The sequence below is a fragment of the Dipteris shenzhenensis genome, chromosome 28 (assembly GCF_047967505.1).
Source record: "Dipteris shenzhenensis isolate YYH24624 ecotype China chromosome 28, Dip_SZ_1.0, whole genome shotgun sequence".
NCBI classification, from domain to species: Eukaryota; Viridiplantae; Streptophyta; class Polypodiopsida; order Gleicheniales; family Dipteridaceae; genus Dipteris; species Dipteris shenzhenensis.
Genome location: NC_141623.1, coordinates 2,155,368 through 2,172,193, shown reverse-complemented (window position 1 = coordinate 2,172,193; position 16,826 = coordinate 2,155,368). Strand labels below are relative to the sequence as shown.

The 16,826-nt window shown below is 48.4% G+C and overlaps 1 protein-coding gene across 2 annotated transcripts in view; it reads right to left on the bottom strand.

Annotated features, from left to right (window-relative positions):
* LOC147883032 (insulin-induced protein) overlaps positions 1–16,826 on the bottom strand; it is a 118,101-nt gene that overhangs the window by 50,699 nt on the left and 50,576 nt on the right. For both annotated transcript variants that reach the window (XM_087399682.1, XM_087399683.1), the window contains exon 3: positions 1,153–1,277. In XM_087399682.1, the coding sequence (XP_087255808.1) occupies positions 1,153–1,277 (125 nt within the window). The remainder of the gene's footprint in view (positions 1–1,152; positions 1,278–16,826) is intronic.

Sequence of the window (16,826 nt, the reverse complement as noted above, 5' to 3'; positions counted from 1 at the left end):
CATACTGTGGATCATTAGTAAGCCCACTTCTTTGAGGGGACACCTAAAAACATCGGTACACCCATTTCTTTAAGGGGACGCCCTAAAACATCCATCTTTGAGAGGACTGCCATGTTCCCCTACATCTGCAAGCACACCTAACAAGGCCATGCTGCAGAAAAAGCTTTTTCCAAACAACAAATTACCTATGAGGATCCCACAATGGAACTCAAGGGTCACACTAAACCTATAAGGTTGTTTAAACTCCGACATCATTTTCCTGGTTACTTTATATGTTGAGTACTGTAATTCCTCCTCCTTACACCTAAGCATTGATTCACTCTCCCACGTTCACCCTTGATACTTGAACATATTTGATTGTTTACGATTGTTTACGCAGCCACAATCATAGATTACAAACCATGCTTGACAATCCAAATATTCATGGACCTCTAAGATGCCGCTCCATAACTAATCAGGCCCAGTTCTACTCAAATACTTGCTTTTTCCATGGCATCGAAAGAAAATCTTCTTAGTCCTCCAAAGTAGGTTGCTCAATGCTTTGGATTCCATGTCAAAGGTTGTGACTTTTGTAACAGAATTTGGTAGAAGAATCTTTTATGCCACCCAAAATTAAAACATGAAGGTAAACATATTCCGATATATAGTTAACCCCTTTTCTTTATATTTACACTTTTCAACCCTCCAGCTTTACAAGGCAGGTAATATCATTTTTCCCACGTGACTAAACACAATAATAATAAGATGTTTTTAAGTTCATAGATGCATATCCAGAAACATGACACATTTCATCATGGAAAGGAAAAACAGAAGAGCATGTTTCAACCTTGTGACAGTCACCCACAATGTCACAAATTGTCAGCAAAATAATTCCTAAAAGGACTACTTGAAGGTATCATACTAATTTCAGTACCTATGATAAGGAGTGCAAATAATTGGATTAAAATGTGCTCTCACAAAATGCATACATTCACACAAACATGAAAATATTTATATATACTATAGTTGTCTACAACTATGCCTACAACAATGTGTGCATACCATCCAATTCTTCATACAGCGAAGGCATTTTATCAAACATGAACACATTGTCATCTATCATACATTCTTGGTCATTGTGCATAAGACAACTTGTCTCTAATAATTCCTTACACAAGAGAGAGTAACAGCTTTTCCAAGCTAGTCTTCGGTAATCTGTCTTTAGGAGCAAGCCAATTGTCTAAAACTAGCTGTAGCAAGCCAACAATACAATAAAAAGTTGCCAAAAGAGGGGGTACCTGTTGCAAGAACACCAGTATTAGTCACCAAGTTCATCATTGCTTAGCAAAGACTAGCAACAACAACAAGTACCACACATTTGCACATCAAGATCACACTTCATAGCTGCCCACAACACAATGAGTTTTGTATATAGCTAGTTGTGGAAGACATTCCCTCTATATTTAGTGCATTGTCATTCCATCACATGGACATGTAAAACATCATGTGCGCTCTGTAGAGTACTTATTCCCTCTGTTCTTTGTGGATTCTATGATTGACAACAAATGACTTTCTACATCAAACGCTGAGAGAAAAAGACAGACAAAGATAGAGAAAGAAAGAAAGAAAGAAATTTTATTAGAGTCTTCGGAAGACCGATGGGTCTATGAGACTCAAAGAAAACCTAATACAAATCACAGTAAGGGTGGAGCTGCTGAAACGAGCATCATCACCCGTGCTGAACCCTAAGTCTGATCATACATAATCAAATACATCTGGATGTAACAATGAAAAGAAAAGAAAAGGACTGGAGCGGAGCGGAATCCTCCGTATGTCATGTCACCCTGGCTGGTGCATAGCCGGTGATGGGACGCTGGCGCCCGTCAAGGTGTGCCGTGCATCTCGGTCTCCTGGACGAGGCTCGACACAAGACCAGAGCCACCGTGACTCCCATGGGACGTATCCCGGGTCTAAACAATGACGGGAGGTCCCCCATAGTGATCTGTGTCCCCCCTCGATGTCTCGTGTGTTGTGCTACGGTCGTCGGGTTGGGGTCTCTGTCACGTCTGTGGCTAGAGACTGGACGATCAATGTCACTCGATGGGAAGAACTCTGTGATCGTGCTCTGAGAGGTGTCTGATGATGTGGCCAAGCCTCGTCGCCTGAGTAAGTACTCTCTGTGTCGGACCTCCTCGTGAATGAAGGCCGCGAGGCATCTCTAATCTGGGTAGGCGAGGAATCTGGAAAGGAGCTCGGAGCCGTGAAGAGGCAGTGGTAGCGACCTCGGATCTTGTAGTACACTGGGCACCTAAAAATAAAATGCTCCTCCAACTCAACCTCCTAATAGTCCCACAATATGCATAAGCGATGCTCCCTAGGAATCCCCTCTGCTCTGCCGCTCTCTATGCGGAGGCGGTGTGATGATACCCGAAACTGTCCGATGGAGATCCGTAGTGAGTGAGGCATATGAAGCTCAGTGTACCTCGGTGGTGTGATGAATCCCTCCTCCGAAATATGAAGAAAGTAATCTCTGTAGAAACTCAGCTTCATTGGGAGCTCCCTTGGCTCCAACCAGGTCCTAAAGGTGTGTAGCTGCAGGAGATCCTCTCCAATGACCTAGTTGGTGTGTAGCCCAATCGGGATGGTGGGTGGGAGTACCGGAGGGGCATCTAAACTGTACTGAAAAGGAGGTATCCTATCGATGTGGAACCCTAGTCTCACAAACCATTTGTGAGTTCGTGCATACCAGCATCGCTCGTCTCCCTCTGCTGCCAACCTCATGGAGGAATCGAGAGCCAACCATGGCAACCTCTGTCTCTCTGATGTGCAATCCCCATATGATCTAACCCGGTGTGGATATGTGATGGTCTCAAAGGCCGCATCTAGATGGAGTGGAGAAGCACCAAACTCGGCCTGAATGATGTGATGTGGTATAGATGGTTTCCCCCGCATCATCCGTGAGAGCATGAGGATCTGCAGGCGCTCCACCCGTGTCCACTCTATCTCTGACATGTCAGGCCCCCAACAAGGGTTGCCATACATACCGGCTGGTCGGACCAAGGAGTCGAGAGAGAATAAAATGACAGGCAATTAGTCCAAGTTAATGAAAAGCAAGAAAGAAAGAAACATTTATGAGATGTCCAATAAAGATCTAAGACATAGAGAGATGAGAGTTCTAGAACTGCATCTAAAGCACCTGATAAATCAAACTACATAAAGAGAGGGGCAGAGGCGGGTATATCATGTCACCCTCTCCATGTCTCGGTTGCATTGTCTCTGTAGAGCACTTTTTTTTTTTCCCAAAGAAAGGAACCTTCTATTAATGCTTGAAAGATTTCATACAAGACAACAGCCCTGAAGGTGCTGAGTATGAAAAACTGAAAAAGGCTGAAAGAAAGAAAACCGGCCTGTTCCAGAGAAGCCCAGCTCACTGCCTAGGGGATCTCTGGAACTGGGGCTAACAGCCGCCAACGAATCCCTCGCGGAGTGAAGATGGAGAAAACACCTACAAGCCAAGCCTTGCGGAAACGAGCACGCCTCTCAATAGTCGCCTTGGAGCTTGGAGTCCCACGCTCTCATGTGGACCATAGAGTGTAAATGATATCTTGCCAGATGGCAACCAAGGTAGTCGAGGGTGGAGCTGGGTGCTCTCCCATCACAAGACTACAACGAGCCACCCAGATGTTCCAAGCCGTGATGCTGGCTACCACTTCCCAAACACTATCCTCCCTAGGAAAAGGAGGAGCTAGGGTGTTAGGGGGAATTACCTCATGAAGTGCAATCCTTTGAATGCTCTGACCTTGTATCCGGTAGGCTGGGGAGATCTCATCAATCTGAAACGCGTGTCATCCCTTTGTCAACCAAGCCACCATCCCCCACGTGTAGTCTCTGTGAAGACTCTACATACATGTCATGATCCTAAGGGCTCTCATCCAAATCCTCGCTGCGCTATGATAGCTCCATAGGCAGTGCCGGATAGTGTCCAGGACACCATCTAAGCAGCAATGGCACTGCCCCTCCACTCGCATCTACTCCAACCACGGGCTGATGGGTAGGCCTCTGTGGGCTGCCAGCCAGAAGAAGTATGAAATCTTCCTCAGCCGCAAGCTGGACCACAACCGCATCCAAAACCTGGAGCGAACATCCCGGGGCACTCTCTGGGTCACCCAATGTCTCTCCCTCGAGAAATTCCACCTCGACGAGTCCATCTGAAGTCTCCTGCCAATCCGTGTGATGTAGGAAAAGAAAGGCACCTCATCTATCGTCTCAGCTAGGCCGCCCCTGGAGGGCCAGAACTACTCCCCCGGGTCCCACTGGACCTCCCTCAGGGGTCTACCCTCCCATAGCTAGAGGCGCCATCTAGAGGCATCCTACTCTGAGATACTGGGAGGATCAATGTGCCACTCCTTCCCCAAGCGTCCTACCACTCTGATCATCTGCCAATGTATCCCATCAAGACTCCCATCCATCTCAGGGTCACTCCCAGTGAGGGGCTGAAGTAGGACTCCAGGTCCTACACGGAAGAAGCCGCGCTGCATCAAAATCCTCAAGGGAACACCAGTACGGGAAAACTGCCCCAACCATCTGTTGTCTCTCCAAATGTGAAGTCCTTCCCACCAGGACTCAGGAATGGCTAAGTCGATCTCGCCCATCCGCTGCCCTGTCCCTATCAGATTCACCAGGGCGTCAAGCCTCGCCTTTGCCTCCAAGGTAGTGTGCTCCAGCGAAAAAGACCCTACTAGACCACTGTCCCACTGTGCCCAGCCAATGTGAGTCCGCTACCCAAGCATACGTCCCTCCTAATCTCTGACCTCTGGATGCCACATAAGGGGTTGGCGCTCAAACTCCTCTTGCATTTGGGCGAAGCACGGATGAGACCCCCTGCTAGTCTCTGCCAAACCCTGTGAAGACTCCTCATCAAGGGGAGCCCTTCCCCATAAGGGGGGCCTCTGAGAAGATCCATCTATGTGATGGCTGCCAATGTCCCCCAGTGCGTGGGGTGTTCCTCAAAAGCCCTCTCTGTAAGAGGAGCTTCTAAAGCTCGGCACCTGGGGTGAGACCACGAACCACCAACTTGCCCAGAGGGGCCCTGCTCTGCATCTCTAGATCAATGATACCCAAGCCTCCCAGTGCTTGCCGCATGATCACCGTATGCCAAGCTACTTGGGCCCTAGTGTTCCTCGTGCCGTCTAAACCTACCCAGAGAAAGTTCCGTACCAACCGTCGGGGCTGCCCAATGCATCCTCTGTGAAGGCACCAACAGGAGGCAGTGGCAAGAAGGACCTGGTTTGCCACTAAGGCGCGACCTGCGAGTGAGAGCTTGGTCGAGCTCCAATAGAGAAGCTTGCGCTGAACACTCTCAAGAACCAGGGCAATCTGCAACTCTACTGTGATGTCAATACCCACCTGGCATCCAAGGTATCTCGCTGTCTGGCCCCACAGTATCCATCTGAAACCAAAGTCACTCCCCCACTCACGGATCTCCTGTGTCTCCTCAAAGCCCGTGAAGAAGCCTATGGATTTCGTCCAGTTGATCCGTGCCCCCGAGGCCTCACAATAGATAGCCAAGGCACCTCTGACTCTCTCTAGACTCGCTGTGGTGCCCTCAACATACAAGGCCATGTCACCTGCAAACTCCGAGTCAAGGAGCTCCTCCTCTTGCCTGATTGGGAGGCTCTACCCTGTGAGACCCGCCACCTGTGATCTCAAATAGTAGCCCAGAGCCTCCTCTACAAACAAGAAGAGGAAGGGAGCTAGTGGGCAGCCCTGGCGGACCGAGCGAGAGAGAGGAAAGGCCTCGCCTGTGTGTCCTCCGATAATCATCTAACTAGAGCTCCACCTCATAGTGCCCTCCAAGAAAGACCACTCCACCCTATCGTAGGCCTTCTCAAAGTCCAAGAGAAGGATGGCCAGTGGCTGTGACTCCTCCCTGGACCAATCCACTGCCTCCCAGAACGTGAAGATGTTGTCCATGATGCTGCGCTCCTGGACAAACCCAGTCTGTGTGTCATGGATGATGTCGGTAAGATGAGGCCCTAACCACAAACTCAAGACCTTGGCGAGGATCTTGTATGCAGTATCAAGCAGAGTGATCGGTCTCCACTGTCGGATATCTGACCTATCTCCCCCTTTTGGGATCAAACAGATCCACCCCCTGCACAAGGATTGAGAGAGAAGGCCCGTGTCGAAAATCTCCTAGCAAGCTAAACGGAAAGGGATGGAGATAATCTCCCAGAAGTTCCGAAAGAAGGCCGGAGTCAAGCCATCTTCCCCCGGGCACTTCTAGGTCGGGAGAGCCTTGAGGGCTTCCCAGAGCTCCTCATCTGTGAAAGGCTCCTCAAGTCTGATGCATAAGTCCCGCGAGACTACTGTCGGAACGTGATCCCAAACTAGCTCTCGGGCCACAAGAGCAACTGGGATCATCCTCTCTGTTTGAAAGAGCTGGCTATAAAATCCGGTGGTCATGTCAAAAATCTCCTGCGGGTCAGTGTGCATGATGCCCTGCGTGTCCTGAAGACGCTGTAGCTGTGTGCCGATCGATCAAGGCCCAGTGGTCTGAAAGAACTGCTTCATCATCCTGTCCCCCTGCTATACCCATCGAGCCCGAGAGGAATGGTAGGAGAACTCAGCCCGTCGCAGCTCCGTGTCCTGAAGCTCGAAACGAGCGCTCTCCAATCTGTCACTAAGCTCGAGATGAGCGCTCTCCAATCAATCACTAAGCCACTGAGAAACTGGGTCCTGCTCCCTGAGCCTCTCGATGGAGGCGAGGTCTCTCCTCAAAGCCCGCTCGCGCTCTTGAAGGGTCCTCCTTCGCCTAAAGGCGTAAGCCTGCAGCTCCACAATGCTCCTCTAAATCGCATCGGCCACCCACGCAGCCTAGCCCTCACTCGGTGCCATCTAAGAGTGCTCCCAGATCTCTGCCATAACCTGCTAAATCTCCTCGTCCTGCAAGAGGTCCTATGAAATGCGGACCCCCTTTTGGGGGAGACCTCGGCGGGGCTAATCTAAGTGAAGTACCACTGGAGAGTGGTCAGACATCGTGGTACCTGCGAGAATCTCGGTAGATCCGCCTCTGTGTAATGCCCAGTCCCCAACATAGAAACGGTCTAATCTCTCGAGCAATCCATCGTGTCTCCTCTATCCAAAGAAGAAGAGAAGGCTACCAAGAGTCTTGCTGAACTCTGGCTCTCTCCATGGGTCTCTGCCACTAATCATGAAAATGAACTGCTCCCAGGTACTACGCTTTGTTACTGGCCTCTCAAAGAACGAGGCGCCACCCTGCTGGTCTTCCCGAAACTCCAGGTCGTTGAAGTCCCCTTCAACAATCCAGGAGTCAACATCCGAAAGACACTATGACAGTTGGGCGGTGCTGTTTGCACGCTGGGGCATACACGTTCAGGATTCCAATCCTGGACTCTCCCATCTGAACTCCCATCCAAACTGCCCGTCCTGGAATGAGCTCGCCCTGATCGTAGACCCCTGAAGCCAAAGTCTATGAGACTGAGATGCAGACCCCTCTGCTCCATCCTACTGTGGGAAACCACTCCTTGGGAGAAGGTGATGGCGTCATCTAATGTCTGCTGCTGAAAACATGTGCTCCTGAATCATAAGGATGTCCACTGCCCGCCCTACCACTACCCTCTACAACTCTTGCCGGAGCATCAAGTATTGCGGCTGGCTACGAACACGGTTGTGGAGCCCGTGTATGTTCCAACTTACTATGGTCCAGCTCATGAGGACGGGGGAGTCGGGAACAAGGCTCTCTTGTGAGTGGGTGCCTGTCCTAGAAAGACTGTCTTGTGTGATTTTGCCGTGGGTTTGGAGGGCGAGTAGTCAGTGTCTGTGCGGCGTCGTACTAGGGTGGATACCGGCTCAATACCGATCTTCCGCGCCCACTTCATCATGAAGGAGGCTTCCACCCAAACAACTTTGCGCACGTCTGGAGGGGCCAGAAGAGTGTCTGCTCCACCTTTGCCTCCATCGGCAATCTGATAACTCCTATCGCCAAACCACACACCGGCTCCTCGCGCGTGAAGCTCAGCTGAAAGTTCATCTACATGCCATGGGCGTACCAAAGATCTAGTCCCTGTGGTCCCATCCACTCGTCCGTCATGAGCATAATCTAATTACCCAAAATAGCATCAAACACCTTCGGGGACCACTTCTCCAACCCTGTGGAGGCAAACGGAAATCTCCAAACGGGGTGTGTCTCAGATGCCACTGCACTGATCAAACGCCCCTTTCGGGGCTGAAGGACCATGAGCCTGACCAATGGTAGAGGGTATGAATCCGGAATCTCCAGATAGTTCCAAGGTCCTAACCTCCAGAAGTCCCGCGGTAAGGAACACCCAGGCTGGAAGTTGGGAGCTGCTAGAGGGGGGTGGCGGGAGAGGGAGAGGTAGGGACGTGGGGGACAGAGGGCAGGGCCATAGAAGGGGGGACTAAGGGGGGGGAGGGGACGGGGGGAACCCTAGAGGGGGAGGGAGAAGTGAAGAGGAGGAGGGGGAGGGGGAGGGGAGGGGGAGGAGGAGAGAAAAGGATGACCTCAAGCCCCCCCTACTGATTAGGCTTGCCGGGGCTCTGCATCGGCTCCTCCACGGCCCTCGTCGAGCTAGCATCTGCAGCTTCCACCATCGCCGCATCTGGACCTCTTGGGGCTCTCTACTGCTGCAAGGGTGGGTGCGGAGGCTGAACTTCCGAAGTTGGAGGATCGGCTGGATGGGCAGTGGCCCCTACTGCTGGGGGAGGTGGCTCCTGCTGTTCCTCTTTTAAGGCCTCTCGGTCAACCTTGTCCCTCTCCTTGCGGTTGCCCCTCTCTCTGGCAAGGTGACCCATCTGTCTGTATCGAAGACATTGGCCTGGTAACACGGAGATCTCCACCCTCTGGCGAAGTGTGCCCCCTTCCAGGGTCTCGAGAAGGATCAACTCTAGGAGGGACTCCAGGCTCTCCACCACCAATCTGATCCTGGGGACTCCATCATCTGCTAGAACGGAGGCGGTCGTCTCTGGCGGGGACTCAAGCACTGTGCCAAATGCCCGACCAATGGAAGGGAGGATGGCTCGATACTGCTTGGGGAGCCCTGGGAAGCGGAGTGTAACCGAAAACCGTGGAACATGGTGTGTCATATCCATGTCCTCCACTGTGAACCCATGATACCAAGGAAAGAGGTAGACAAGGTGTGGGCCAAGGAGTATGGGGCTCTGCTCCACAAGTGTCGAGGCGGTGTCAGGGGAGCTCAGCTGGATGAGAAAACGCCTCGTCCATAGATGGTGACCTCTTGGATGTGGTCGCCCTCTAATGTCAAGCTCGCCTAGATCCACTCTCGCAACTGTCTATGTGTAGGCGTGAGGCCCACAATTTTGCCCACAAGCGCCTTGTCCTAGAGGGACTGAACTGCTTGTTGTACCTGTTGCTTGTCAGCTGGGGAAAGAAGAACCTTAACGGTTGTGGGAGTCGAGGGTGCTGCCATAGAGCCCCTCTGACCAGACCAAAGGTCACCACCAAGATTTTCTTTCACCGTAACAAACACGAATGCTCCCGCTGCAAGGAGGCGAATGAAAAAAGGAAAAGAAAGAAGGACGGCGAGGCGAGGCAAGGTGGAGAGGTGGAGGAGAGAGACGGAGAGGGCGGCAGGGAAAGTAAAGGGGAGGAGAGGAAGGAGGAAGCAAGAGGGAGGAGAAGGAGGAAGGAATGAAGAAGAGGAAGGAGGGCAGGAGAGGCGGGAGAAGAGGAGAAGAAGAAGATGGAGGGGAGGCGGAATGGTGAGGGGGGCATGTTGGCGGGAGGACAGAAGGGCGGGAGGAGGTGCGAGGCGGCAAGGAGGGGATTGGGAGGCAAGGAGGCAGAAGGAGGGGTGGAGTGGGGGCGGGGGAGCAAAGGAGGCGGAGCGGGGCGGAGTGGGATAAGGCAGGGCGGGGGGCGGAGGTGGAGCGGGGAAGGCATTGCTAGGGTTTTGAAAAAGAAAAAAATAACAAGGCAAAAATCCATTTTTTTGGGCCTCGAGATTTGGGCATTATAGGAGATATGCCAGTTTTGCATTGTGATAGTCAAAGTGCTATCATGTTGGCAAAGAATCCGGTCTTTCATCAAAAGACCAAGCACATAGATGTGAAATACCATTTCATCAGGGAGGTACTGGAAGACAAGCTACTTGAGCTTGTGAAGGTGCATACTGATGATAATCCTGCAGATTTGCTCACTAAGAGCTTGCCTACAGAGCGGTTTGCACATTGCCGCCACATCATGGGATTAGGATGAGACCATTCTTATTTTATGGTCTTGTATACAGTAACTATATATTGCTGTAATTTTTATTCTTTTCTCCCCTTTAGGCACATTGGCCTTTAGGTGGGAGGTTGTTGGGGTAAAGGCACATTGCCACCCTTTTATTAAAGATATGACACCTATGACTGTCTTAAGACAGTCATAGGGTGAAAGCCTAATCCTAATAAAACCTATGAGTTTGTGGTGTGGCTCAACACTTCACACCCACATCTTTTGTGTCTCCCCTTCTCTCTCTCTGCCTCCGTCTTTCCACTCCCCCATTCTTTCCCTCTCACATTGGTAACGAGAATGAAAATTTGAAAAACATAATGGAAGAGCAGGCCTCCAATACTAATATATCAATGCAGAAGCATCAATTGTTGGTAAAGAGTCTACAAGCAGGCCTCCCAAAAGCCGGTGGAAGGGCAGGCCTCCAACGCCAATGTATCAATGTAGGAGGATCAAAATGTTGGTAAAGAATATGCAAGTAGAATTGGAAGCATACAAAATTGCAAATGCATACATGCAACAAGAGGTAAGTAGGCTAACAAGGGCAATGGAATCAAAGTGTAGGCCATTCTATGGGCTATCCATAGGTGCCACTCATTCCTTGGTATGTGCCTTGTAGGCCTAGTTACAGTCAGTTAGGTTAGTTGGTACAGTTAGTACATGTATCACTTAGTCCAATTAGGACATTTAGCCCTAGGGTGTTGTTACGTTGGCTCTCTCTTGACCCTTCACTCTTAGTTTTGCAGCAATTCATTACAGCAACTCGTTTCTCTCTTCTCCCCTTCATTTTTGAGCTTCCATTGCTTGCCCTAGCCTATAGTGGTATCAGAGCAGGTCAGGAATCCATTCCCTCAGCCATTGACAACTTTTCCAAGTTGTTTGGCAGCCCTGGAGCTCTCATTCCTGCTGGTTGGTTCATTCTCAAGGCATTTGCAGTGAGCTAAAGCGGTTCAGGGCTGTTTTGAGCAATTCCATTGCCGGAAAACGTGTTTCTGAGGCTCCTCCAACCAAGGCGCCTCAAGTGCTGCTGTTTTTTTATCAATTCCTCAGCATTTGCGACCTGTTTCAGTCTATTCCAGCTCCGTACAGCGCATTTACTGCAGTACTTTTCACACATGTGAACGGTTCAACTGTCAGGACAGTTGTACGGCCCATTTAATGCTCAGTTAAGGGTGTACGGAGCTGTATGGCTACTGTTTGGAGCTGTTTTCAGTGTTTGCTGCAGCTGCCTTCCACACGTGTGAGATTCGCCAGCTTTTGGAGCACCTGTTGAAGTCAATTTTGCACTCAGAGGCCTGCTGCTGCTGTTCTGAGCACTTCCAGCCACCGATTTTGGAGTTTGGAGCATGTTGCTGCTGTTTGGAGACCTTTTCTGAAGCTCTTTTGCCCTTATCTGCTGTTCTAACACCTCGGGTTACGAGTTTCTCACATCTCGTTGCTGGTGCAATTATTTTGAGGTGTTTTCCCACATGTGGGAGCATTTACTCTTCCTGAAACATCATATTCCATCTTCTCACAGCCCTCTTATTTGTCATTTGCTGTCCTTCTTGCCTCTCCTACAAGGCTGACCACCTGTGCTTGCATTTGGAGCTTTTTCCTTGCTGCATTTTTGGGTCTACATCATTCGGTAAGCACCTACTGCAAGGCTTCCTTTATTTCCAGCAAAACAGTCCTTTCTTTTGTTTTCTTGGCATTTTTTTTATGTTCCAGGCATTCGCAAGAACCTTATTTCTATTTCAGCCATAGCTACATGTGGCTATCAGGTTCTTTTTTATGGTAGTCGGTGTGCAATGTATGATGCTACACATGCCTTTACCATGGTCTTGACTGGGACATTGACTAGAGGACGGTATCGACTTGATGCCTATGACAGATGCTTGGATGATGCTGGTTTTGCAAATGCAGATGCCTTTGCTCTTGATTCTTGTAACATGGCAGATACCCATTTGTGGCATAAGAGGTTTGGACACCTCAACTTTGGGGCCGTGGTGAAGTTACATAAAGATAGTACGGTTGTTGATCTTCCCAAAATGCATATGCCTTCAAAGCATGTTTGTGACCTTGTTTGCTTGGTAAGATGCACCATTCTGCATTTCCCACGGATGGGAGAGTTGGTGCCTCACACAAGCTTTATTTGGTTCATAGTGAAGTTTGTATGCGGGTTGCAGCTCTTGGGGGATTCTATTATGTTGTCACTTTCATCGATAACTTCACCAGGTATACTTGGATTTTTGCATGAAATCCATGATGGGATATCTCAAGGTGTATGCCCCAGGCACACCTTGGTTTCTATGCGTGTGTGCTAGAGGCATGTTTAAACTTGGTTTTGGGCCAAAGCTAGTTAATGTCATATATTGGCTTTACTCAGATTCCACTGCTCAATGCTTTATAGGGAATCGTTTGTCTGAGTCTTGGACTCTGGAATGATTAGTTCGACAGGGATGCCCTCTCAGTGCTTTGCTCTATGCCATTGCCTCACATCCTTTGCTTCTTTATATGGATCATCTGGTTGATACTGGACAGTTAGAGGGGCTTCAAATTTCTGGTTCACGGCCTTTCATTGCACAGGCTTATGCAGATGATTCATTCTTCATGCCAAAGAACAGTCCTCTGGAGCTTCGCCTATTGATGGATACCCTTTCAGATTTTGGGTTGGCAGCTGGTCTTAAAATTAATTTCAGAAATCAAAAGTCTTGCCTCTCAAGCATTGTGACTGGCATGCTATCCTGTGGCCCGGCCAGATTATTTATCCAGAAAACATAGTAAGACATTTGGGCTACCCCATTGGCTGGAAAATCAGAAATAAGCAACAAATATCTTGGGTGTTAAACAAAATTTAGGAAAAATTAGAATATTGGAAGCTCTCCACTTGGCCCCTGCATGTACAGCTTCGAATTGTCCAGTCCATTGTTCTAGCTTATGTCCAATTCTACCTTCCTCTATTACATTGGTCATCTCGAGATCTCTCTTCTTTTATGTCTCAAGCCATGGAGATTTTCTGGAAAACTAAGCTTCATAAAAAAGCTTTAAGGTTGCTCAAAATGGACCTCCTTTGCTCACCAAGAATGCATGGTGGTTTGAATATAATAAACATCAAATTTCATGTGTTGGCAAGAAAGATCACTATGCTCAAGACCTTTTTTCAACAAGAGCAGCCTTGGTCTATCATGTTGGCTAAAATCCCTGGTTGTCCATTTTCTACTTCCTTGATTCAGGATTGGAAGAAAGTTCTCTCTCACATCAAATGATCTCCCCATCCTGCTTCTATAGCTTCCTCACTTAGAATGGAAAGCCTTCATTGGAGTGCTGTATTTTCCTCTCCCCTTGCTGTACAACAACCAATCAGAGCTTACAATCTTATGAAGTTGGGCATCCGGTTCATTGATGACGTGGTAGATACAGGCTTATCGATTGATATTACCTCCTCCATGGATTGCTCATCATGCTAATTCTCTATGGCATCTGAATCAGTCATTAGCCTGGTGGAAAGGAAAATTGCAATTGCTATGGAAGTTGAAAATGCCATTGAAGCAGAGACTCTTTCTTTGGAGATGCATTGTTGGTATTCTTCCAGTGGGAGTGAAATTGGCTCAAAGAAGGATTGCCTCACCTCTTTGTCCAAGATGTCATCATACTCCTGAGAGTATTCCGCATTTATTGTGGTTTTGTTCATATTCCAGAGACCTTCTAGACAAGATCTCCTATTTCTTATCTCTCAGATTTCCTACGCACAGGTTCTACAGGTTTTTTTGGATGTTTGGCAAGCTATTAGCTTCTTTGTCACAGTATTCTCTTTTCTTTCAATGGATCAGATACTGGGCCTTATGGACCCTCTGGCTGCAGCGAAATCATGCATATCTGAATTCTCCCCTTCAGCACCCTTATGAGTTCTTCCGAGCCTCATTGCAGCAGTCTTTATATGATGCCTTACATGAGGAAGATTTGGATGTTTCTTGTATTCAGCTTTTCTTTTACTGCTTCTGATAGATAGGGCATTGGCTCTTTTCTCGAGCACTGCCCTGATGTAAATGGATGTTTCATAATATAATTTTCTTGGTTTCACCCACAAAAAAAAAAGTGTGCACTAGAGGCACAGTTAGGTGCCCATAAGCACTGTTAGGTGGTGGTAGATGCCACATAGGATGATTGAGAGAATCTAGGAGCTGATTGAGGAGATGATTGAGGAGATGATTGTGGAGCTTGGTGGCTCATGTAAGAGGTGCCTACATATGGACCTCACCTTTCTTCATTCCATAAGCAAGCAAGCATTCTCATTTCCTGTTCAGCTTCGTGCTTTTCTTTCAGTTCTTCAACATGGTATCAGAGCACTATGATCCTCCTTGAGCCCATTTATGCCATGTCATCATCTTCTTCTTCTCCATCTTCTTCTTCTTCATCTTCACCATTTCTTCCCTCTGAGCTGTAGACTCCTCGTGTATGGGCGAACTTTCACGTCAGAGGAATTAGAGAATGCTGCCCACGAAACCGCGCAACAGTCATCTTCCTCCTGTCGCCTTTTCTTGCAATGTGACTTGCTGGAGCAGCCATTCCGAAATTCCTCTGTGCCAAGCTTGCACAACAGTATGAGCTAGCTCCTGTCCAGATTTGAAGGGAAATGGTCCACCAGGGAGGAAAAAACAGCAAAAAAAACACTCGACTTTCAAGCTGCTGGCTATGGCGACGTGACGCGGCATTTCGCCTCTCCTCCTCAGTGGCTCTTCTCTGGTATATCAGCTTTGTTTCTACCTAGAAATCCCTCTTTTCTTTGCTTTGAAGAGTGGGATACAAGCCCTCCAAGTTCAGGCCTCTGTTTTGGACAGTTTCAACAATGTTGTGAGTTTGATGCTACATTAGATGTTACTTTAGCATTTCTGATGTTTTAAAGTGTTGAATAGCATCAGTACAACTGTGGCTACAACTTTCCTTTAAGTTGCTATACCTCGATTTGCTTGGAATACTTTCATTTAGCCACCTCTATGAAGCATGCAAGTGGAAGCATCATTTCCATTATGATTTGTAGTATGGAATTTGGTTACAAGTCTTTGCTACTCTAAATGCTTGTACTTTGAAGCTCTTCAACTCTTTCTAGCCTTGTAAGAGAGTAGACACTGCCCATTTTGGGTTAGACCCTCTCATGGCTACCTTCTTGAATATGGATAAGTTCAATGGTAAAGGCTTTCACACATGGCAGATGAAGGTTAAGTTTGCATTGATGAGGGAAAACCTCTGGGGGCTTGTCAAACCTGCTTCAACTTCTTCTTCAACAGCCTCTAATGCCGGAGAATCCTCAGCTCCTACATGCCCGGCATGAGATCTTGCTAGAGAGGAGAAAGCCTATGGCATCATTGCTCTTGGCTTAGGAGATGACTATATTCATCACATTTCTGATTTGGAGTCTCCTTCTGAAGCTTGGCAGAAGCTTGATATTATTTTTGGTGCTAGCTCTCACATCTCAAAATTGTCACTTAAGATTGCTTTCTTTGAATTGAAGATGGCTAGTGGCACTCCTTTGGCTGCCCATGTCAATCACATGCGGAGTCTCATGACTCAACTTGCTTCTATCAACTCTCCAATCACTACAGGTGATGCAAGGTTTGAAGACACCCATAAAGGTTGGAAAGATCCACTTCCCACCACTGGCATTGTGGTGGAAGTGGATGATATATTTGATCCAGTTAAGGAGTATGCAAAGCATGCCATTATAATTTTCTTCCCAGGACGGATGCCTGCTGCTGCAGATGTTGGGAATTGGTTGACTCGAGCCCTGGGTGGTTCTTATCTTAAAAAAGTTCATTATGCAGCGAGGGGCTTTTTTAAGATCATCATGGCTGATGAGCAGCACCGTCAGGTTTTGCTGGAGCACTCTCCTCTTTTCTATGGCCAGCAGATGGTCCATGTTCTGCCCTGGTCTCCCAATCGAGATTACCAGGCATTGATTCAGCATCGTTGCCCTGGTTGGGTAGAAGTTGTGGATTTTCCTCAATGCTTGTCTTCTCTTCTACCTAAAATTGCAGCTTCCCTCGGTAAGGTGGTATGTCCACCACGACCCAATGGAAATTCAAATCGCTTTTGCATTTTGTGGGATATAGATCATCCCACTCCAGCTTCATATTCCGTCACTGTGAATAATGTTTCCATGGGGAGTGCCTTTTACAAGCTCAAGTGGGGGCTATTTGCAGGTGCTTGCTTTGAATGCAAGCAATTTGGGCACATGGCTTCACAATGCCCTTCCTGAGCTCCACGGATGCCAGTGCAAGCTGAAATGGTTCAGCCTTTGAATAAGAATGCAAATGCCTCTTCTGTGGTAAAAAACAAAGGGGTCAAATAGTTTTTTTCTGTTCAAGACAGGCAAAGCTGCGGCTGTCTCACATGGTAATGCTTCTTTTCCTATGCCTTTGTCCTCTCCACCTCAGGGGAAGGGGGAAAAATTTTTGACTAATGGATGGCAAACTCCTCGCAAAGTGATCTCCCCCAGGCGACCTTTGCCTTCTCGGACTTGGAGTGGTGCATCCTCTCATGGGAAAACACCTGCTGAAAACTCTGGTGTTGGCTTGACCTGGGTTGCTGTGATTGC